Raw genomic sequence first — 22,992 nt, 5'->3', positions numbered from 1 at the left:
TATCTGCGTCTGCTCCTCGTGAGGCTCCAGTCAGTATCTGAGAGTGTCAAACGCATCGTTCACATTCAGCCTGAGACCCCGGGGGAGGGTCACACGGGGAGAGGACCTCGGTCCGGTCCGACCTCATGAGGTTCGTCGAGTCCCGGGTTGGTGTAGAAACTGGGAGGAGGAGTCGGGAGGTCCGGACCAGAGGACAGGATGTTGAACGGCAGCTCCACAGGCTGACGGACGCTCTCCTCGTATGTCGGAGGAGGCTGCAGGAAACACAAGAGTCACACACGATGACCTCACTGCTGCACACACACGATGACCTCACTGCTGCACACACACGATGACCTCACTGCTGCACACACACTATGACCTCACTGCTGCACACACACGATGACCTCACTGCTGCACACACACTATGACCTCACTGCTGCACACACACTATGACCTCGCTGCTGCACACACACTATGACCTCACTGCTGCACACACACTATGACCTCACTGCTGCACACACACGATGACCTCACTGCTGCACACACACTATGACCTCACTGCTGCACACACACTATGACCTCACTGCTGCACACACACTATGACCTCACTGCTGCACACACACACGATGACCTCACTGCTGCACACACACTATGACCTCACTGCTGCACACACACACTATGACCTCACTGCTGCACACACACTATGACCTCACTGCTGCACACACACTATGACCTCACTGCTGCACACACACACGATGACCTCACTGCTGCACACACACTATGACCTCGCTGCTGCACACACACCTATGACCTCACACACACGATGACCTCACTGCTGCACACACACTATGACCTCACTGGCTGCACACACACTATGACCTCACTGCTGCACACACACGATGACCTCGCTGCTGCACACACACTATGACCTCACTGCTGCACACACACTATGACCTCACTGCTGCACACACACTATGACCTCACTGCTGCACACACACTATGACCTCGCTGCTGCACACCACACCTATGAACTCACTGCTGCACACACACTATGACCTCACTGCTGCACACACACTATGACCTCACTGCTGCACACACACTATGACCTCACTGCTGCACACACACTTGACCTCACTGCTGCACACACACGATGACCTCACTGCTGCACACACACGATGACCTCGCTGCTGCACACACACTATGACCTCACTGCTGCACACACACTATGACCCTCACTGCTGCACACACACTATGACCTCACTGCTGCACACAACACGATGACCTCACTGCTGCACACACACTATGACCTCACTGCTGCACACACACTATGACCTCACTGCTGCACACACACGATGACCTCACTGCTGCACACACACTATGACCTCACTGCTGCAACACCACACTATGACCCTCACTGCTGCACACACACTATGACCTCACTGCGGCACACACACTATGACCTCACTGCTGCACACACACGATGACCTCACTGCTGCACACACACGATGACCTCGCTGCTGGCACACACACTATGACCTCACTGCTGCACACACACTATGACCTCACTGCTTGCACACACACTAGGACCTCACTGCTGCACACACACTATGACCTCACTGCACACTATGACCTCACTGCTGCACACACACACTATGACCTCGCTGCTGCACACACACGATGACCTCACTGCTGCACACACACTATGACCTCACACACACGATGACCTCACTGCTGCACACACACTATGACCTCACACACACTATGACCTCACTGCTGCACACACACTATGACCTCACTGCTGCACACACACGATGACCTCGCTGCTGCACACACACTATGACCTCACTGCTGCACACACACGATGACCTCACTGCTGCACACACACTATGACCTCACTGCTGCACACACACTATGACCTCACTGCTGCACACACACGATGACCTCGCTGCTGCACACACACTATGACCTCACTGCTGCACACACACTATGACCTCACTGCTGCACACACACTATGACCTCACTGCTGCACACACACACTATGACCTCGCTGCTGCACACACACGATGACCTCACTGCTGCACACACACTATGACCTCACACACACGATGACCTCACTGCTGCACACACACTATGACCTCACACACACTATGACCTCACTGCTGCACACACACTATGACCTCACTGCTGCACACACACTATGACCTCACTGCTGCACACACACTATGATATCACACACACGATGACCTCACTGCTGCACACACACTATGACCTCACTGCTGCACACACACTATGACCTCGCTGCTGCACACACACTATGACCTCGCTGCTGCACACACACTATGACCTCACTGCTGCACACACACTATGACCTCACTGCTGCACACACACTATGACCTCACTGCTGCACACACACTATGACCTCACTGCTGCACACACACTATGACCTCACTGCTGCACACACACTATGACCTCACTGCTGCACACACACGATGACCTCACTGCTGCACACACACTATGACCTCACACACACGATGACCTCACTGCTGCACACACACTATGACCTCACACACACTATGACCTCACTGCTGCACACACACTATGACCTCACTGCTGCACACACACTATGACCTCACTGCTGCACACACACTATGATATCACACACACGATGACCTCACTGCTGCACACACACTAGGACCTCGCTGCTGCACACACACTATGACCTCACTGCTGCACACACACTATGACCTCACTGCTGCACACACACTAGGACCTCGCTGCTGCACACACACTTTGCCTCTCCCATCGTTGACTCAACACATTCACCTGAGACGCAGATTGTGGTGGCGTGCTCGTGCTCGTGTTTCCACAGGATGAACGTGTCGAATCTGAGAGTCGAACATCTGTTCCTTCAAATAATCCTGTTTGTGTGAAGATTATTAATTAATCAGTGTTTTATCTGTGTGATCACATCGGGCTGATTCACACTCGACGGCTGAAGCTGCTTATCTTTTAATTGCTTTGAGACCCTCAGGCGACAAAGAGCAACCCTGCCCTCTGCCTGACACACACACACACACACACACACACACACACACACTGCTGGACGGACAGGCTGAATTAAGGGGCCACTCATCTGACCTCCTGCGATGTGTGTGTGTGTGTGTGTGTGTGTGTGTGCGAGCTGGGCAGTCATGCTCGGGACGGTTTAATTAAAGGGGAAAGAAAAGTCGAAGAAGAAGAAGAAAAAAAGAGACGCAGAGCTGCACCCCCCCCCCCCCCCCCCCCCTCACGCCCCCCCGCCTGTGTTTGCTTTAATTACGTCTCAACCTTTTTTCTCATTACCTCGTTTGCTCGAGCGTCTTGTGCGTCAAAAGCTCCGAGAAAGATCAACACGGTGAAACCTTTGAAACGTTGACTACAGTTGAGCCGCAGCATCCGGAGAGCTGATAACAGAGCAGCTCTCTGAGCTCCTGTTACTGCTCTTATTATGATCTGTGTTCACTGCGAGGAGCTTCATTATGAGCGTCTCTTTTATTCCAAAGTCAAACATCTGAACCCGCCTCTGTCCAAACAGCTGCTCCAGGCTGTGGTGCAAACACATCGTTTAGTCAAGAGTTTTGTTTTGTTGTGAAATTAATTGGTTTGTATTTATTCCTTTATTTTGTTTCTGAAATGTGTGAAAGCTGACGTAAGGAACGTCTTTGAAAATGTGAGGAGAAGATATCTGAGTTAAAGAGAGAGAGTCATCTTCACTGTCAAAGCTTTTATAACTGTACCCCCCCCCCCCCCCCCCCCCCCTGACTGAACCCACCTCGCTCACAATGGGTCCATTGAGGCCGAAGCGGTCTGCAATCATCATGTGGATCTGCCTCTGGCGGTCCTTCTTTCGGACACTCTCGTAGGACGGGAGCCTCGGGAGGGGGGCGTCCAGAGCGGGCAGAGAGTAGCTGGAGGGCAGACCGATGAAGAACAGCTGCCCCGCCTGCTGAGACACGGAGGGACGCTCATGAGGACAGGAAAGGACACTCGATGTGTTGGGGGGGCTTCTCAGTAACGTTAACTTCCTCTCCTGCTGTGACCTTGAAATGTTTCCCCGGCTGCCGTCACCGATGATTTTCAACTTGAGGAGATGAGGAGAGAGGAGACAAGGTGCTTCTGGAGGAGCCATGACACAGAAGTGTAACCTCTGGAGAAGTCATTTATCAAAACATGAACATGTCCACCATCTCGTCCTTCTTAAGACGTGAGGTCATTTCTGTTATTTTACTGTAAAATCATGTGTGCACATGCAAAGGACACGCACTGACGGAGAGACGTCAGAGTGACGGAGCGAGTGGGGATTTGGTGCCATGCTCAAGGGCAGTGCTCAAGCACCTCTCCAGCTACTGTACCAGACAAATTTGCAGATTTGCTCCTTATCTGGACTTGAACCTTCCGGTTCCCTGCGGACTGAGCTGAGATGTGTTTCGTGTTTCCTCACCTGACTGTCGTCGTCGTCGACGATGTGATTGGCCGAGCCCACCAGCGTCTGTCTGCTGCTGTAGTACTGAGGAGGAGCGTCCTGTGAAAAGAGACTCTGTCACGTGTTTGTCTCACTTCGCTCGTCAACTCTTTACAACCTGTTGGATTTTCACTTCCTCCCCGGGGGTCCTTGTCGCTGCTCAAACACTACAATCCGCCCAATTGAGCCATTTTCATGCCTTGTTTCATCACTGTAGACATCGCCTGCTTTAGCAATACCATAAATTACCCGATCAATAAGAGCAACACCCCCCCTGGTGTCCGTGGCCCCTCCCTGTCCCTCCCCCTCGGACACAGACCTGTCACTGTTTCACTGTATGAGCTGCAGGAGTAAAAGGTCTAAATGAGCGTCCTTTGTGTGGGGGACAATGTGCCGTCCTGCTGGGTCATCGGCGTCCCCGGGCAACTCACCACACCGTGTGGTCTGTGCAGCAGGTAGCCGCTAACGAGCACGCCGCAATACACACATCAGAGACGACACGGCGACACGACAGCAAGACAACAGGACAGAGTGACTGAGATTTAACGGCATCACGAGGACACGTGAGGAGAACTTATGTGAGGAGACCTGATGTTGGGTCGTAAGACTTCTTCTCCATTTGTTGCCGTGGTAACAAACACGATCTGACATCGAGACAGCGCTCCTCAGGAGGACGTTAATAAAGGATCTCTGAAGGATGATGAAATGTATTAAATATCAGATGTTGCTGTCGTCATGGAAACAAGTTTTAAAAACTTTTTTTTCTGTCTTTTTATGTCTTCATTGTGGAGACACGACCGTCAGGAAGGAAGAGAGAGAGAGAGAGAGAGAGAGAGAGTGCAGTCAACGCGTTGGATTCAAACCCTGTCCGTCCGCTTTGAGGAACCCAGCATCTGTACCCGGCGCTCGCAAACTAACCACTAGGCCACCTGCGCCCCGTTTAAAGCATCAAACCATGACGATAGCTTAGCGGCCTCATGACGTGCCCCACGTACAGCGGTCCACTACAGTCCTCTTTGCAGCGGTTGTGGGTTCGAATCTGAGCTCAGCTCTGTGCTGCATGTCGCCCACACTTCTCTCTCTGCCCAACATTTCCTCCCTCATCAGCTGATCTTTCTAAAAAACAACATCAAACTATCCAAACGTGACTTGGACTCTTGATTTGTGTTTAAACAGGTTTTTAAATGTTTTGACTTTTACTGGACTGAAATTTAAATCTGCAAAATAAAAAAGAGGGAGAGAGAGAGTTTACTTTGGCAAATCAAAAACAAGACGCTATCCCCGTCTACAACTTCTGTTTTTGTTGCTATGGTAACGAAACCGTTGCAAGTCACTTAATTTGAACTAGTTTTCCCACCTTAGATTAAAAAACGAGAAAACTCAAAGTTGAGCGTTTACAGAATCAGAAATTATTTATCAGATTGATCATTTTCCCAGGCGGCTGAAACAATGACATCACTCACAGTCAGAGTGACACACTCCGTCGACCTTTGCCACCACATTCACATCGTTTCAGACAGAGAGAGAGTCCACTCCAAGAAGGTGAAGCCAAAGGTCACGTTCCCTCGCTGGTTTGTACTTTTAAGAGGCGAACAGAGAAGTCCTGAAGGAGAGACGAATAAAAAGGAGACTTGTCCTTTTGTCTCAGCCAGTGTGAAAAAGCACAACCGTGTAAAATCAGTGTTGAAGTCGGGGGAGGAACCCCGGCGGCAGCGTGTCTTTTTTTCTACCTCTGCAGCCTAAAGGAGATCCATTGTCCCCGTTGTGTCCCCAACACCCACAGAGGGCTCGGCCCCCCATTCAGGCTGCAAACTGAAGCAGGGAGAGGTATGTGACTATGAAGTTAAAGACATGAGCGCAGTGACAGAGTGACGAATGACCAACCCAATCACATTTATGTCACCAACAGGAAGATCTGATTTATGCCCTCTCTCTTCCCCTCTCTCTCTCCCTCTCTCTCTCTCTCTCTCTCTCTCTCTCCTGCTCGACTTTAAAAGATGTTTTTCCTGTCTCAGATGCAAAGTGCTTCCTCATGGTGGAGTCACGTCGGGTCTGATTCAGTGAAAAAACAAAGACGTTTCAGTCCAGAGCAGCTCTTCGCTCCCTGCTGACATTTGTTATGTACAACATAAATCTGGATTTTAAAATGCTTATCTTGTTATTTACTTACTTTCTATTATCTTTAAAAACTTCTTCTCTGACAACAATGCAGCAGCCAGTATGTCCTCCTTCTAACTTTAGATTCTGGATTTGATTGGACCAGAGAAGGTAGGCGGGGCTTTGAAGGCCGTTTTGGACGCCCCTGGGTTTGCCAGATATGAGAGCAGTTATCAGGTGAACAGGTGTTGCAGCGATGGAAGCGGGCAGTGGAACTGCTTCAGATAGAAGTGATTGTACCCGAGCTAAAAAGCCTCTGCATGTTTCTAATAAGCTCCAGCAGCAGAAAGCTGCTCAAACTAGGATCAATGTTGGAGATGAAACATGGAGAGAGGTTAGAACGCAGAAAGCTTTACAGACCCATGCAGAGCTGGCTAAACACTGAAGCTACAGTGTCCACCACATGCAGAGCTGGCTAAACACTGAAGCTACAGTGTCCACCACATGCAGAGCTGGCTAAACACTGAAGCTACAGTGTCCACCACATGCAGAGCTGGCTAAACACTGAAGCTACAGTGTTCACCACATGCAGAGCTGGCTAAACACTGAAGCTACAGTGTCCACCACATGCAGAGCTGGCTAAACACTGAAGCTACAGTGTTCACCACATGCAGAGCTGGCTAAACACTGAAGCTACAGTGTCCACCACATGCAGAGCTGGCTAAACACTGAAGCTACAGTGTTCACCACGTGCAGAGCTGGCTAAACACTGAAGCTACAGTGTCCACCACATGCTGACCTGTGTGAGAGGAGGGGGGGAAACAGCTCTCTGTGATGATTAGAGTTTAGACTGCAGTACTCATTTTAAACACTAGGGGGCGGAGCTACAGACTGCTCCTTTAATTAAATTAAATTCATGTTTTTATCTTCCCTGTGGGTTAGCGACTCTCTGTAATGTATGTATACATGTTTGTTGAGAGTTATTTAATAAATAATGAACATGTATGACAACTGTAACAACTGTGATGTGTATCACAGTTGTTACTTTTTTCGGTAGTTATCACTTTATCTTACTGGTCTTACTGGTCTGTGTATGTGCAGTTTGACTGTCTGTGTGTAAAGTACAGAAAGAATCTGTCCTGTGAAATAAACTCTGACTCAGGCTTTGACTAAGCAGCCGTGTTGTCTTATCAGCAGCAGCGTGCAGCTGTGAGAGGTCAGTTTGTCCCGGTGCAGCACTCTGTTAGTTCTGGGACAGCAGAGCCTGTCCGTTAAACAGTGCTGCACAGAGCTTCCTGTCTGCTGACGGGGGGGGGGGGGGGGGGGGGGGGGGTCTCTGCAACCCGAAGATAACACGCAAACTTTTCCCCCCGGATTTAAGAAAGAGGAAGTCGAAAGAAGGAGCGACCAATAGGAAGTCACCTCAGAGGAGTGTTTACGTTCCTGCAGCTCTGCACACAGATTTATGTTCTTTTTAAAACCTGCAGGTGAGGTTCGCTTCACCTGTGATATTGATTTATTCACACTGCAGCACGTGGAAGTCGCTGAGTGCTAACTCTGTCCTCATGCATTAGAGCCGCACTGAGGCGTTAATTCAAACTGACGATGACCATATCACGTTTATTTTCATCTCTTTCCCACAGCCGTGCAAACTGAATGTGACACGTGTTAATGGGATCTGTCTTTAAATCTGGCTGAGCTCTGTTTGAGTGTCAACAAACAGAAAGCTCAGCGCCTCTTCCTTTTGTTTTGTCACACTTACCATATCTGCATGAGGCCCCCGACAGGAGCGGATCCTGCAGCACTGAGCGTCTTTGCGGTAAATGATGGACAGCAGCACCGTGATGACCACGAAGAGGAGCAGAGAGGAAACTGCAGGACGAGAAGGAAACGTGCGTCAATCACAGCTCAAACAGAGCCGGCACAGTGAAACACACGACAAGATGAGAGAGGAAGAACGGATCAATTTGAAGGACATGCTGTCCCCAGATTCATCTAAAAATGAAGGTTTGAAATATGATTATAAGAGAAGAGAACATCGTGTGAAAGGAGGAGAAAATGTGTCAGAAGCAAAGTAATAATAAAGCAAAAAACAACAACAACGTACTTTTACACAACTTCTGTAAAAGTCTTTTTAAGTGTGTTAATTCAAAGTGTTTGAAATGGTGAAGGCACATTTATGTCTGTGTAAGCTTCAGGCTCTGAGAAACACAGAGCACATGCTCATTAATAATAACTGCGTGATAATGAAATGTAATATTGCTCATGAGCTGGGTCACTTTTATGAGTGACAGTTTTTCCACATTATGGAAACTTAAAAGGTGTCTTTTCTCTTCTTTCTCCCGCCTGTCAGTCAAACACAGAGACAGCTTCACAGACAACAGAAGAACTGATAATAGTTCATTTCATGTTATTATGGTTGAAAGCTCTGAGTGCAAAATGTGGTCATAAATATCTTCTGTCTGCACATGTTGGACGTGAACAAAAAGGAATCATCCAGAAGAAGAAGAAAAGAAGTGTAAGAAGTTCAACGTGCTCAGATAATCTGACTTTAAAGAGAGTCTCTCTTCTTCTGTCGTGACAGTTTACTCACAGGAGGCAGCGAGCACAGTGAGCTGCTCGGAGCTCAGCTGTGAGGAGGGGACGCTCATGGTGGGACTCGGACTTGTGGACATTTCCTCCTCCTCAGTGTAAAGTGTGAATGTTCCCTTCAGAGATGCTCCCGAGCTCCTCAGGCTCAACACGACTCCTCTCATCGTCCTTCGAAGAAAAGTCTCAGAGGGAGAAACGAGATGTGGCTCCTCTGTCGCTGCTCCTCCTCATCGTCTCTTCGGTCCCCGGTGGGTGACCGTCCTCACGCGCTCCTTCCTGCAGCTCGTTTGAAACTCTGAATGCAGCGCGTGTGAGCTCGTGGATGCGCGGGGACGTCCTCCTCGACTCACCGTGTGACGTCGCTCTGGCTCCGCAGCAGTGTTTGGGTCATGGACTGGATCTTTCACTGAAAGCAGAACTTTATTTCTGTAGAGGTGAAGACTGAAGAAGCGCTTAAAGCTCCTGTTTAGAGTTTTTAGCTGATTATGAAACTGACTACTAAGTTACTTTTGATGCCTGAAACTGTTGGTGGGGGGTAGGTGTCACTCAAAGCTATTCACAGAATCAGCCTTTTTCTTTTTTTGATTTTTAATTTTTCTTCATAAAATCAGTATAGAAGTAACATGCATTACTTTGTCCACAGGGGGCGCCAAAATCAACATATGCTAAAAGTTAATCACAGGAGCTTTAAACCTGATTTATACTTTAATCTACATTCACCCATATGCCATAAGTTTGCGTATCTCGTTACAGCCTATGCACATAGCCTGCAGCGCACCGCCTCACAAATCGACCACCAAGCCCTGTGATTGGTCCGCTGGAGAGTATCGTATTTCCTGCATTAACAACATTTCCGACATTGCAAATTCTGCTGAAGCAGAGATCGCTTCGGGCCAGTACAATCACCTGCTGCTCAATATTTATCAGCTTCATCACAAACTGAACTTTACACGCTTGGTTTCAGTCGCCATGGTTACCGACACACAAACAAACAGAGGGTTGAGGAGGAACAGAAAACTATGAGATCACACTTGCCCATCAGTATTTTTTGAGAATTGCAGAGCTGAACACTGCAGGGACTGTGTCTGAGTCAACAACTACAGTGTACAAATATATGATCACATTAATGTCGCCCTCAAACATTTCATAAAAAGTTGTGTATAAACATCCTCAAATCCTGACCCCAAAACTGAACACATCACTTCACAGAAAGTTAGATTACACTTTCCCAAACTTACTCCTCCAAACCCTGTCACACTTTAAACAACCAAAAGAAAGATTAACCACGGTTTAAGATGTCTCATTTCTTAAACTGTCGCTCCTTTGGTTGAACAGTTGTAGCCTATTCAGACCTTCAAGGCCCGTGTGCAAATCTGTTCACTATATGACGTCACATTTGATGTTCGGGAGAGTAGATGACTGCCGCTCCCTCAGACAGAATCATCCACACCAGACTGGGTTCACACTCTGGATGCCTGAGCTGGAGTCCTGTTTCCGTGGAGACAATGGGCTTCAGGAGGCTTTTCTAAACAGACAAAAAAAACCCCCGGAGCATTAGCATTCATGGGAGGGACTTTGGGGAAATATGCAAACTGATACCATTTCAACTATTTGAAATACTTCTTTCTTTTTGGCTGTTTAAAAAAATAAATATATATATATATATAATAAGCCTGTAATATAGAAAACAGTTCAAATAAGGAGGCACTTATTCTGTCTTTGACCTTAAAAATATAAATGTGAAGATGAGAATACTATTTGTATGTTTTGGAACCAAAAGCCTGAGACAACGAGGATGAGATAAAAAAAGATTTGAGTAAAGAAAAGAAAGGGAATATTTAGGATAAAACATCTGCTGAACAAGGTCTGTTATGTTGACATTAACATCCAAAGTGAGAATTCATTTGATCGAAATTAAGGGAGTGATTGTTATTCTTCACAAAGTGGATGACAACAGCGATGTGGAGATCACAAAACGAGTCTGTTTTTAGAGCCGAGTCCTTTGAGACGATTCCTTCTTCTTATTATAAAAGGAAGTTTCTTTCTTGTCCCACGAGGAGGCGTTTGAAGTAGGAGCACAGAGAAGACAACAAACACAAGGACATAATCAACAACAACATCTCTGCAAAGTCTCAATTAGAACAAAGTTGCAAAATCAGACAATACAATAAAACATAAAAGCAATTTAACATCACAATAAAACTAGTCAAGAGTTTATATAATGATATGATATTGTTCAGCAACAAGTACTGATATGCATACAGTATGTTTCCTACCAGGGATCTGGCACCCCCAATGTGGGCTCTCAGGGGGGGCGTTAGGCTATGTCAAAATTAGATTTGCATGCTGAATATTACCGTTTAGATTATATCAAAGAAAACTATTAAAATGTATTTTTGTTTTTTGTGAAATGGGGGAGGGACAGCTTTTCTGGTTTTAATTAGTGGGGGGCTCCAAGGAAAAAAGGTTGGGAACCACTGGAAACCAGTAGTCCAGTGTGAGCTTTCAGAGGATTGTAATGTAATGTCTGTGGTCTCTCAGAACTTTAAAATAATCTGTTCAGATTTAAACATAGTTTGTTGTGTAGCTGAATTTAGTAGGCTATCTTTACATTAGATTATGTATGGGTGAAATATGTAAAAAAAAAAAAAAATGCCGGATTTATAAATAAATATTCGTTAAATAATTACATAATATTTATCCATAATAATGTACTCAGTGAGGTTTGGGAACCGAAAGAGTCGCTTTTTATTAATAAGTCGATCAAAATGATCCGATCTCTGAAAAGAGACGAACTTCCCTTCACTCTGACTGCGAGTGACGCCACGTGCACGCGCAGCTCAGAATGCAGCCCGCACGCGCTCGCTCCCCGTCAATTGTGGTCGGAAAAATGGTGGCCAGCGCTCGAGTGCAGAAGCTCCTCCGACGATACAAACTCGCGATCGCCACCGCGTTAACGATCCTCCTGGTCCAGGGACTGGTGGTGTGGAGTCTGCGGAGTCTGGAGGAAGGAGAGGCCGAGGTGAGCGGTTGTTCCCGCGCTTATTCCCGGCGCGACGCTTTATCATTTTAGAGCTAGCCGTTAGCCGCTAGCTCGATGTGTGTTATGATGCGGTAAAGCCAGCTAGCTGACGTTAGCTGAGTTAGCACAGGAGGAGAGAGCTGCTCCCGAACTCTCCGGTCCAGCCGGTCTTATTTTGTCTGTGACAAACCAGCACACTGAGCTACATGTCATTAACTGTGAAATCTCCTGATACTATTGTCATTGTTAGCTTATGAAGTTTAAGCTTTTTGACACTGTTTGTGATTGTTATTGTTCATGTTGGAGGTTTTACAGAAGGTTTCTTTTCTTTAAACACTCAGAGACTTTCAGGGATTTTAAAGGCGGTGTTCACAGCCTGTCCTCAGAGCCTGTCCTCAGAGCCTGTCCTCAGAGCCTGTCCTCAGAGCCTGTCCTCAGAGCCTGTCCTCAGAGCCTGTCCTCAGAGCCCCTCCTGAAGGCTTGTTGTGAAGCTGCTGTGTAGATTAAAAAACTCAAAATGTTTTAAAGTGGGTTTCTCCTCAGCCAACTTTCCTCTGATATAATGACTTACTGCTCTGCCTTATGCAGGTTTGTTGAACCTTTTTAAAGAGAGGGGAAGTCCATTTACCTTTATAAATAGTTTTCTTACAGCATTTATTAATATTTGTCTTATTCTCAAGGTTCAGTCTTTTAGTAGAGCTGTTTTCACATATGCACTCCTGAAAACCTCCGGATGATGTCAGGAGGACTGCTCCTGAAATCCTCCTTATCTGGATGTTCACACATCACAGCAGGAGACTATCCCTGTTCGTTGTATACAGAATGTGAATGTGAAGAACATGGTGGAGAACAGGAAGCAGAATACAGCATGTTGATTCGAGCAGGTCGAGGTGGCGTGCAGCCATCACAGGGAATAAAGGTTAATAAACGTAAATAACGGTTGTCCAGGCAGTGATGCAACACGTGAAGGATCCTCGTCTCAACTGAATGACTGTAAATAGTTAATCAGCTCTGAGCTGACGTGTCATGTCTCAAATATCTGCAGATATGATCAACCTGTGAGCCTCTCTTCTTCCTCTCCCTGTGATGCTGCTCGGTGTCTTTCACTGACATTTGAATCAAACACAGAGAGAGAGAGAAGAAACATCGAGCTCAGGGTCAGCGCTTGTTTCCACTGCAAACCAGTGAATCTGTTTATTTAACAGCAGTCGGCTCCAGCGTGGGAAGCGTATCTCCACAGCTCCCTCGCACACCTGGAGCGCTCTACCTGCAGGCCGTGCTCTGTCTGAGAACGCACAGGGCTGTCGTTAACACACGCGACCTGACGAGGACTGAATGTGCTGAGAGATCGTCGTGAATGCAAGTTGAAACCTGAGCGGCTCTCTCTCTCTCTCTCTCTCTCTCTCTCTCGTGGTATGACAGATGTGTGTATGAAATATCCCCCCTTTCATGGACGGATATCAGATCTGTGTCTGCAGGCTGCGGCAGGTGGCCGACGTGCTGAAGACGTTTGACCTTTTTATCAGGGAGAGAAGAAGAGGAGAGGGCGGGAGCTGATCCTGATCAAACTGTACAGATGATGTTTGGTGAGGGGGCTTCTCGCCGAGCCGCCACCAGCGTCTGTTTAATTCACGTCACGTTGCCAGTGACTGTTGTTGATGTCTTCATCTCTTTCAGAAAGAGGAAGTTGGCGTTCGTCATGGCTCTGTTCTTCCCCTCACAGCAGACACTGACTCTTTACTGGCTTGAGCGGTCGGTGTGTCGTGATTGGAGCTTTATCTTCCTCTGAGCCCGTCCTCAGGTCTGGGTTCTGACCCTGATAGAGTCATGTCGGTTCCTTTTCTTTGGACCGGCTTTAACGTGACATGTAGAGAAAACAGGAAGTGGAGACGTTCGTCTTCTTGCAGGAGTCTTTTCCGTTCGACCTCTCTCACCTGTTTGCACGGTCAGCCTGAAGGCTCCTCAGCCGTGCTCAGGCTTAAACATGCTTCTGCTCACATGTGGAGGAATGTCCCGCTTCGCATCCAGGAGGAACCTGAGCTCGTCGACGCTCCACGTGTTTGTTATTGATGGTGTGAAGCAGCAAAGCGCTCTGATTCGTTCCTCCTGCGGCGTGCTCATGTCAGTCTGAACATGTCAGCGCTGCATGTTTGCAGAGTCACAGAATCAAGTTTCATGCTTAAGAGTGCATATTAATCACGACTTGAGCTCCGAACGCAGCACGTCCAGTCAGAGAGGCTCAGCGGCGTGATCGACGGCGTCTGGATTCCTCCGTGCTCGGTGCGCTCTCTCAGCCGTGCGCGTGTTAAAGCCCCTGCAACGCCGACGGAGCGGATTATGAGGATAGAAGAAGAAGATTCAGTCAGCCTTATGTCGCCCTCCTCGCTCGCCCACTCTCTCTCTCTCTCAGATCTCAGTGTTGCTGTTGCTTCTCTCTTCAGCAGACGGCGGCGCTGATATGGTTTCACTCTACTTTAATTGGAAAGTGAAGAAGCAGCCGGCCTTGCCTTTGAATCAATACATTTTAGTTAATTAAAAGCTGTGAAATGTGTGATAAGGGAAATTTAACCCCGCCCCCCCCCCCCGCCCAGCGGCGTGCTCGCTTCTCTTACTCGTCGGCTGACAGGAGACGAACATCTCCGCTCTGAGACGTGTTCCAGAAAGAAATCCAGAACTTTAAGAGGATAAAAGTAGTGAAAATAAAACTTTGATTCTGGCGGCGTTCATTTCATCAGCTCGCCACGCCTCTGACGGAGAGCGTCTGACTCTGCTGTGATGCTTGGCAGCGTGTGAGGCTGAAGAGTCTGTGTATGCAGAACGCTGTCGGCCCCCTCGCACGCCCTCTTCCCGTGCTCCAGCCTTTAAAATGTGAAGTTTTCAAAGCTGCCTGCTGTTATTCGGGCGTGTGCCGCTCACTTTGACTCTGCAGAGAGAAACACGAGAACGTGTCGTTGAGACGTTAAAGCTCCAGACTCGTGTTCTGGGACGGTCACGAGTCGAGTCGAGTCGAGTCGAGTCGAGTCGAGTCGAGTCGCTGTTCGAGGATCACGTCTCCACATTTTCAGGAGTCAGAAAGTCTCTGAGGATGAGACGGAAACATGGAGTGCTCTGATGTGACAGACGTGGGATGGTTGATGATGATGCAGAGCTGGTTCGGAGGGCGAGACCACGTTTGACCCCTGACCCCTGGTGGCCCCCCCCCCCCCCCCCCTCACAGACTCACACATGAGGACTCTCTCTGCAGTTTCACGCTCAGCTGTTTGTGCATGTTTTGCCGGAGGGAGCAGACGAGGTTTGTTCAGGTCTGTGTGTGTGAGAGTGCGATATGCAGAATGGAGCTTTTTGCAGATTAGCTCCAGAAGCTAAAAATAACCCAGAGAGGAAAAACACCAAACAAACGAGGTAAACACGTCCTCTCCTCTGGGCCTCGTTCAGCTTTTTGTCCTCAGTTCTTCTTCCTCGTGTCAGTCACGGGGAGAATCAGCGTCTGCTCTCAGAAGTGTTTTAAAAACATTCTTAAGGAGTCTGGATTAAAATAATCTCTCTCTCTCTCCTCAGAGAAAAACGCGGCGCTCCAAGCTGCCTGATAACAACAGCCAGGACCCGAAGAGAGACCCGTCGCTCTGGGACAAGCAGAAGTCTCCGTCGGGGAGGAATAAGGGCCGATGGAGTCCCAAGTTAGAGAGGACGGGCGGCACGGCGGCCAGCGCCCTGAGACGAGGGACGAGCCGCAAAGGAGAGAAGACCAGCATCCGGCTGAAATCCCCCCAGGAGCGAGGGACGACTGGAGCCGGACCGGACGGCCTGATCCTCCACGACCTGTCCAGCAGCCGCAACCTCAGCGAGACACGAGGAGCGGGTAACGATGGGGCGGCGAAGTTACCCGCCGCCGCCGCCGCCATACTGGGGGAGCCGGGCAGCGTCGACGGAGCGCACCAAGCTCCCAGCAGTGACTTTGTCCCGAAATGTGACATCATGGGGAAGGACGCTCTGTCGGCGCTTCATCGCGCCGGGTCGCAGCAGTGCCGCCAGGAGATCGCCAACATCGTGTGTCAGCATCAAGCCGGGCAGCTCATGCCAGAAAGCCTTCCTCAGTTCTGCCCGCAGCTCGGTGAGGTGGGGGGGGGGGGGGGGGGGCGGCGTGGACGTTTGACTCTTTAATCGTCAGGAGGGCGTAACCTTCTTCATGCTCTGACCTCACTCTCACGCCGTGTGTCTTTCAGGTGTGGTGAACCCGGTCCAGGCGGTCGGCGAGCTGGACAACAGTCTGTCCTCGGTGGAGAATCCGGTCAGAGTGGCGTTCGTCCTCATGGTCCACGGGCGAGCCGTGCGGCAGCTCAAACGCCTCATCAAGGCCATTTATCACCGCGACCACTACTACTACATCCACGTGGACAAGGTAACACACGACCACGTGGTCATTCTGCCGCAGACGATAAAACAACTTTTATAGATTTTACAGAATTTGTGACATCACAAGTTGGATTCTGGGTAAAATAAGCTCCTCCCCTCCGCCGGTAGCTCCTCCCATGGACTCCACCTCCAGACGTAGGAGCAGGTCCACCATTTTTATTCTCTCTACAGAGGAGTGATGTCTGCTGGGAAAACTCAGGGGGCGGGGCTTATTACATTTAAAGAGACACACACACTGAAACGGAGCGTTCAGAGAGACGACTCTCTTCCTTCATGACGTCGTTTTGTTTCTTTGATTATTGATCTGAAAATCTCAACATCTCGTTAAAATGTTGAAGTTCTGTGGCACCTGTCTCATCGCCGGGGGCGTGGTTAGAATCCGACCTCTGCCCTTTGTCCTCCGCTCTCTGTCCTCCCAGCATGTCTCTCGCCAGCTGTCCTGGCCAATAAGGACAGAGACAGACTCTGAAACCTGCAGAGTGAGAGAATCCGACATGATCTCTGTCCTTTCCCTCCGTTTGCTGCTCGAGTCATCGCTCACGCATCGATGCAAAGCGCCACAGCGTGATTCTGCACGGATCACAGCGGACGTCTCATCCTTCTGCTCGTGATCTGGAAAATGTTTTTGTCGGCGGTTTATTTCTGCTTCGTTTGTCGCCCTGCTTGTTGCCGCTCACGGAGCTTTCAGCGCTCGCCTCTTCCTGCATTATGGAGGTTAAAGTCGTCCCGTGGGTCTCGCAGTGTGGCGAGGAGGATTAGCCTGGATAGAGAGCGAAGTGTGGTTATTCTTAGGGGCTGGATTTAGACGAAGAGGAGCTCGTGCAGCAGGGAGCTCAGGTGTGTGTGTGTGTGTGTGTGTGTGTGTGTGTGTGTGTGTGTGTGTGTGTGTGTGTGTGTGTGTGTGTGTGTGTGTGTGTGTGTGTGTGTGTGTGTGTGTGTGTGTGTGTGTGTGTGTGTGTGTGTGTGTGTGCGTGTGCGCGTGTGCGCGCGCGCACCTGTGACGCTGGAAAGGTTGTCGGCTCCTGGATGGTTTCTTTGTTCTGCTGCCAAGAGACGGAGGAGTCAGTGGGAAAGTCCCAGTTAGCCAAACTCAGCTGATCCATCTCTGAGGATGAAGCCTGTTTGAGATCTGAGCCAGTAAAACGGGTCGGGCTGAATCGGGCCACACGAACCGTCCTGCTGCCGCCTCTCTCTCTCCGCTGGTTTAACCTTCGTGAAGAGAAGCAGAAAGATTTCAAACGACACCAGAAGAAGAACCGGCTCGTGGTCATGTGATCACAGAGTCTCCCTGCTGTCTGATCCACTGACTCGACCTTTCACACTGAGCGCCGTCTCTTGATTTAAAGCCCCTCGCAGTCAGTTCGGCCCTGAACGCTAAAGTTACCTCCCGGGAGCGTTTTGATTGGCCGCCTTCATTTGGATTCAGTTAATGAGCTGCTAATTCTTCTAATTGAACCCCGAGGGGACGTTTAGAAGACAAACTGTCCGTCTCTCCGCTCGTCTCTCCACTCGTCTCTCCACTCGTCTCTCCGTCCGTCTCTCCGCTCGTCTCTCCGCTCGTCTCTCCGCCCGTCTCTCCGCCCGTCTCTCCGCTCGTCTCTCCGCTCGTCTCTCCGCCCGTCTCTCCACTCGTCTCTCCGCTCGTCTCTCCGCCCGTCTCTCCGCCCGTCTCTCCGCCCGTCTCTCCGCTCGTCTCGCCGCCTGTCTCTCCGTCCGTCTCTCCGCTCGTCTCTCCGTCCGTCTCTCCTTCCGTCTCTCCGCTCGTCTCCACGCTCGTTTCCCCGCACGTCTCTCCGTCCATCTCTCCGCTCGTCTCTCCGTCCGTCTCTCCGTCCGTCTCTCCGTCCGTCTCTCCTTCCGTCTCTCCGTCCGTCTCTCCGCTCGTCTCTCCGCTCGTCTCTCCGCCCGTCTCTCCACTCGTCTCTCCGCTCGTCTCTCCGCCCGTCTCTCCGCCCGTCTCTCCGCCCGTCTCTCCGCCCGTCTCTCCGCTCGTCTCGCCGCCTGTCTCTCCGTCCGTCTCTCCGCTCGTCTCTCCGTCCGTCTCTCCTTCCGTCTCTCCGCTCGTCTCCACGCTCGTTTCCCCGCACGTCTCTCCGTCCATCTCTCCGCTCGTCTCTCCGTCCGTCTCTCCGTCCGTCTCTCCGTCCGTCTCTCCTTCCGTCTCTCCGTCCGTCTCTCCGCTCGTCTCTCCGTCCGTCTCTCCGTCCGTCTCTCCTTCCGTCTCTCCTTCCGTCTCTCCGTCCGTCTCTCCGCTCGTCTCTCCGTCCGTCTCTCCGTCCGTCTCTCCGTCCGTCTCTCCGCCCGTCTCTCCGCCTGTCTCTCCGCTCGTCTCTCCGCCCGTCTCACCGCACGTCTCTCCGCCCGTCTCCCCGCACGTCTCTCCGCTCGTCTCTCTTGAACTTGACTCAGGAAATGTTCGAAGAAGAGCGAGGGCGATGACGTGCAGCAGAACATCGGGGTCAGATTCGAACCCTGACCACTGGGCCATGGCGGCCCGAGCCTTGAGGGTTTAACTTAAGACGGTTAAGAGAGAGACGCTCTGTCCGAGCTTTGCTGCGTCCTCTCACCAGCGTAGTGACATCACAGCAACGCCACGCCACAGCGTCACAGGTCATGCAGCGTGTGAAACTCTTTGACTTCCTGCTTCCTCTGAACCCTTCAGCGCTCTGGTTTCCTGCATCGGGAGGTGCTGCAGATCGCCGAGCAGTACCCCAACATTCGGGCCACGCCCTGGAGGATGGTCACCATTTGGGGCGGGGCCAGCCTGCTGAAGGCGTACCTCCACAGCATGCAGGACCTGCTCACCATGCTGGACTGGAAGTGGGACTTTTTCATCAACCTCAGCGCCACAGATTTCCCCACCAGGTCGGTTACATCATCATGTGATTAAAGCTGCGTTTAAAAACTCGTTTTAATCGTCTTCTTTAAACTCTCCTGCAGGACCAACGACGAGCTGGTGGCGTTTCTGTCTCAACAAAGAGACAAGAACTTCCTGAAGTCTCACGGGAGAGAGAACGCCCGGTGAGTCAGACGGCTGGAACCGAGAGACGGGCGGTGCTGATCCAAACTTCTCTCTGGTTTTTCCCCCCAAATATTCAAAGGATAGCTCATCAGAAATGACGTTATTCAGCTTCAGGGGTGGAAGCTTGACGCCGCTCTGCTCTCTGTGTTGAAGGTTTATTAAGAAGCAGGGCCTCGACCGGCTCTTCCACGAGTGTGACAACCACATGTGGCGCCTGGGCGAGCGCAGCATCCCTGATGGCCTGGAGGTCTCCGGCGGCTCTGATTGGTTTGCGCTCACCCGTCGCTTCGTGGAGTACGTCATCAACTCCCAGGATGCACTGGTGTCGGGGCTGAAGCAGTTCTACTCCTACGCTCTGCTCCCCGCCGAGGTGAGTCGGCCTGAAGCCGTCTGCTCGTCTCTGCTGTCAGCGCCGAGGAGACGGGAGACGCTGCCAGGCTCAGCGTGCAGCAGAGACAGCGGGGGAGCGAACGCCGCGGTGTATCTGACCGTGTGGCGCCGAGGGTCGTTCCCTGAGAGTTACTTTTAGCAGTTTAAAGTCGGTGATGAGAAACCGTTTGTACCACGTTTAAAACAAATAATAATGAACTGACGTGATTTAAAAAAGGCGTTTACCTCAAACACGCTCCGTTGGTTAATTCTGCCACCAGGGGGCGCTCAAATCAAAACCATAACAAAAGATGACGTCGAGGCCGGCGGGGAATCATGGGAGTGATTCTCTCTGCTACCTCTGATGAAAAAGCGACCTCTGATTTGACCGTTGTCATGACAACCTGAGGATGAGAACACTCGCGCTTCCTTATGCAGCGGACTTTGGCGTAACATCCGCTGTTTCCATGGCAACTGTATAAACGTCCGTCATGGCGCCAGAGTAAAAAAAGAAAAGAAACGACACATCAAACTTACGGTCGTTTGGCGGCTGTTTTATCCAACGTGAGCTCCATGGCGTCCGGACGAACCGCCACGTTGTTGAAAGACGCTGTCCAGTCACGTGGCTCCCCGAGTTGTACGCCTTAAAGGGACAGTAGCGCCTCTCGAGGAGTGTTGACTTGTGCTCTCTGTCGCCCCCTCAGTCCTTCTTCCACACCGTGCTCGGGAACAGTCACATGTGCGACTCGCTGGTCGACAACAACCTGCGAGTCACCAACTGGAACCGTAAGCTGGGCTGTAAGTGTCAGTACAAACACATCGTGGACTGGTGCGGCTGCTCGCCCAACGACTTCAAACCTCAAGACCTCATCAGGATCCAGGTAACGGGCGCCGCGTTCAGAGCGCCGGTTTCACCCACGTTTAGCGAAACGCTTTAATTCTGTCTCTTTGAATCTGCAGCAACTGAGCCGCCCGACCTTCTTCGCCCGCAAGTTTGAGTCTTCAGTGAACCAGGAGGCCATCGACATCCTGGACACCCACCTGTACGGCCAGTACGCTCCGGGCACCGTGGCCGTCAAGGCGTACTGGGAGAGTCTGTTTGAGCAGCTGGACGGCGTGGGCGCGCTCAGTGACATCGCTCTCACCGCCTACACGGCTTTCTTTCGTCTCGGCCTCAAACACCTGGAGACGTCTCCGAGCGGCGTGGACGCCTGCAGGTACGCCACACCTCTCTCACCTGCGGGCGGGTAAACACGCACGAGTAGAAACATGAATGTTTTTTTTTTTTCTCCCTGCAGGTTCGAAGCCGTCGGCTTCCCTCTCTCGGTGCACCTGTACTTCTACGACGACCGTTTCCAAGGTTACCTGGTGCGGCAGGAGGCCCAGGCTGTGGGCTCGAAGGTCAGGGAGACGCTGGAGATGTGGGCGGTCCCTCAGGCGACGCTCGTCCTCGAAACCAACCTGAAGGAGTTTGAGAGGCTGAAGAACCTGGAAGTAAGACGCCGCTGTTTTAGCTTTTAAGAGTGAAGGTGAAGCGATGACATCACATCCTGTCACACATCCTGTCATCATTCCTCCTGACAGATCGGCACCGAGTGGGATCCGAAAGAAAGAATCTTCCGGAACTTCGGCGGGGTGATCGGTCCGTTGAGTGAACCGCTGGCGGTCCAGAAGTGGGCGCGCGGTCCTAACCTCACCGCCACTATCGTTTGGATAGACCCGGCTCTGGTGGTGGCGGCGTCTTATGACATCACTGTGGACGTGGACGCTGAGTACACGCAGTATAAGCCGCCGCTGCAGCGCCCCCTACGGCCGGGCACGTGGACCGTACGCGTGCTGAAACAGTGGGAGCGAGTGGCGGAGGTCCGCTTCCTGGTCATGCCGTTAACGTTTAAAGATAAGGAGCCGTTTCGTAAAGGTGAGGCTGAATCAGATCTTCGGATGGTCGTTGTTTCAGCTCGCTGATGTTTCGTTCTCTTCTTCTTCTCCAGACGAGGACAGCTGGCTCCACGCCGGTCCTCCAGGTAACCTGTACCTGGAGCAGAGCTTCCAGACTCTGAGCGGCGTGCTCAAGCTCCCTCCTCAGGAGCCGGCGCTGCAGGAGGCTCAGCACAGAGCCGGGCTGGTGGGTCCCGGCCTGGAGGCGTGGGTGGACGGCAGCGTGGGGACCTTCTGGGTCACCGGAGACGTGTGCTCCACGACGACGTCTTCCTGCCCCGCCGTGGGACCCTGCTCCAAGACCTCCTGGAGCGCTTTGTCCCCAGATCCAAAGTCTGAACTGGGCCCTGTGAAAAGTGACGGCAGGATCAGGTAGCAACAAGAGAGCCGAGCGTGTGGACGAGCAGCGAGGAGGAGCTGCGCCGCAGAGCTCCGCCTGAACCTGTGTGACCCGCAGACCGCCTCGGAGGTCGACCCCGACCTGAAGGGAACATAACTAACGAGACGGCGTCCTGGACTGACGAGTCCAGGACGTTCTCATTTAGACGGACTGAAAACGGGACGATGTGAATGCTGGAGTTTTGCACATAGAGGTTTTGCGAGATGAGAGACATGAAGACGCGTTCAAAGAGACGCCACGCAACCACGCGTTTAAAAAAACCACACAATCATCCAAATGTTCCCGAGCTTTAAAAACCACTCGCCGTGTGTTCACGTCTTTAACCAGAACCTTCTGCACGAACACATCGGTGTGATCGAACATTCGGCTCGATGCAGTTTTGGTTTTTACCTTTCGGGACTTTTTGTCTGCGCATGTTTGACTCTGTTTGAGCGCTCAGTTTTCCCGATTCTTTGAAAGCATCGTGGCGCCCGCGGGCTCCTCGCCGTGCTCGCTCTTCGTCTGGAGGGAGAGGTGATTTGGGTTGTGCTTGTTTTGAAGCATTTCTGTGTAAAAATATGACGTGCACTTTACTGTAAGACGGCGAGGAACTTACCTGCACGCCTCACTGAGCACGTGTGGCGTGCACGAGCACAAGCGAAGGACGGGCGGCGCTC

At 51.0% G+C, this 22,992-nt stretch overlaps 2 protein-coding genes across 2 annotated transcripts; one reads left to right on the top strand and one right to left on the bottom strand.

Moving 5' to 3' along the window:
* Positions 1–58: 58 nt before the first annotated feature.
* Positions 59–9,932, bottom strand: LOC306837969 (uncharacterized protein). Its single transcript, XM_079365867.1, has 5 exons — positions 9,174–9,932; positions 8,343–8,452; positions 4,463–4,543; positions 3,794–3,967; positions 59–254 (listed from the first exon to the last, which is right to left on the bottom strand). Exons 1-5 carry the CDS (start codon positions 9,334–9,336, stop codon positions 90–92), a joined length of 693 nt encoding a protein of 230 aa, XP_079221993.1. The 5' UTR covers positions 9,337–9,932; the 3' UTR covers positions 59–89.
* A 2,063-nt stretch (positions 9,933–11,995) lies between these two features.
* On the top strand, positions 11,996–22,471 carry xylt2 (xylosyltransferase II). The gene is made up of 11 exons (XM_079365864.1): positions 11,996–12,194; positions 15,753–16,305; positions 16,418–16,593; positions 19,270–19,472; positions 19,548–19,628; positions 19,783–19,999; positions 20,703–20,879; positions 20,959–21,215; positions 21,297–21,492; positions 21,583–21,916; positions 21,990–22,471. Exons 1-11 carry the CDS (start codon positions 12,018–12,020, stop codon positions 22,310–22,312), a joined length of 2,694 nt encoding a protein of 897 aa, XP_079221990.1. The 5' UTR covers positions 11,996–12,017; the 3' UTR covers positions 22,313–22,471.
* Positions 22,472–22,992: the final 521 nt, after the last annotated feature.

The sequence above is a fragment of the Symphodus melops genome (genome assembly GCF_947650265.1).
Source record: "Symphodus melops genome assembly, chromosome: 17".
Taxonomy (NCBI): Eukaryota; Metazoa; Chordata; class Actinopteri; order Labriformes; family Labridae; genus Symphodus; species Symphodus melops.
Note: the sequence above shows the minus strand (reverse complement) of the source record. Positions and strands in the feature narration are given on the sequence as shown.

Excerpts from the sequence above, each read along its gene's own strand:
- LOC306837969 (XM_079365867.1), bottom strand. The coding sequence starts at position 9,336 with ATGAGAGGAGTCGTGTTGAGCCTGAGGAGCTCGGGAGCATCTCTGAAG. Across the intron at positions 4,544-8,342 it reads GGGGGCCTCATGCAGATATG|GACGCTCCTCCTCAGTACTA; the intron begins GTAAGTGTGACA and ends CTCTTTTCACAG. Across the intron at positions 3,968-4,462 it reads TCGACGACGACGACAGTCAG|CAGGCGGGGCAGCTGTTCTT; the intron begins GTGAGGAAACAC and ends TCCGTGTCTCAG.
- xylt2 (XM_079365864.1), top strand. The coding sequence starts at position 12,018 with ATGCAGCCCGCACGCGCTCGCTCCCCGTCAATTGTGGTCGGAAAAATG. Across the intron at positions 16,594-19,269 it reads ACTACATCCACGTGGACAAG|CGCTCTGGTTTCCTGCATCG; the intron begins GTAACACACGAC and ends TGAACCCTTCAG. Across the intron at positions 21,917-21,989 it reads TAAGGAGCCGTTTCGTAAAG|ACGAGGACAGCTGGCTCCAC; the intron begins GTGAGGCTGAAT and ends CTTCTTCTCCAG.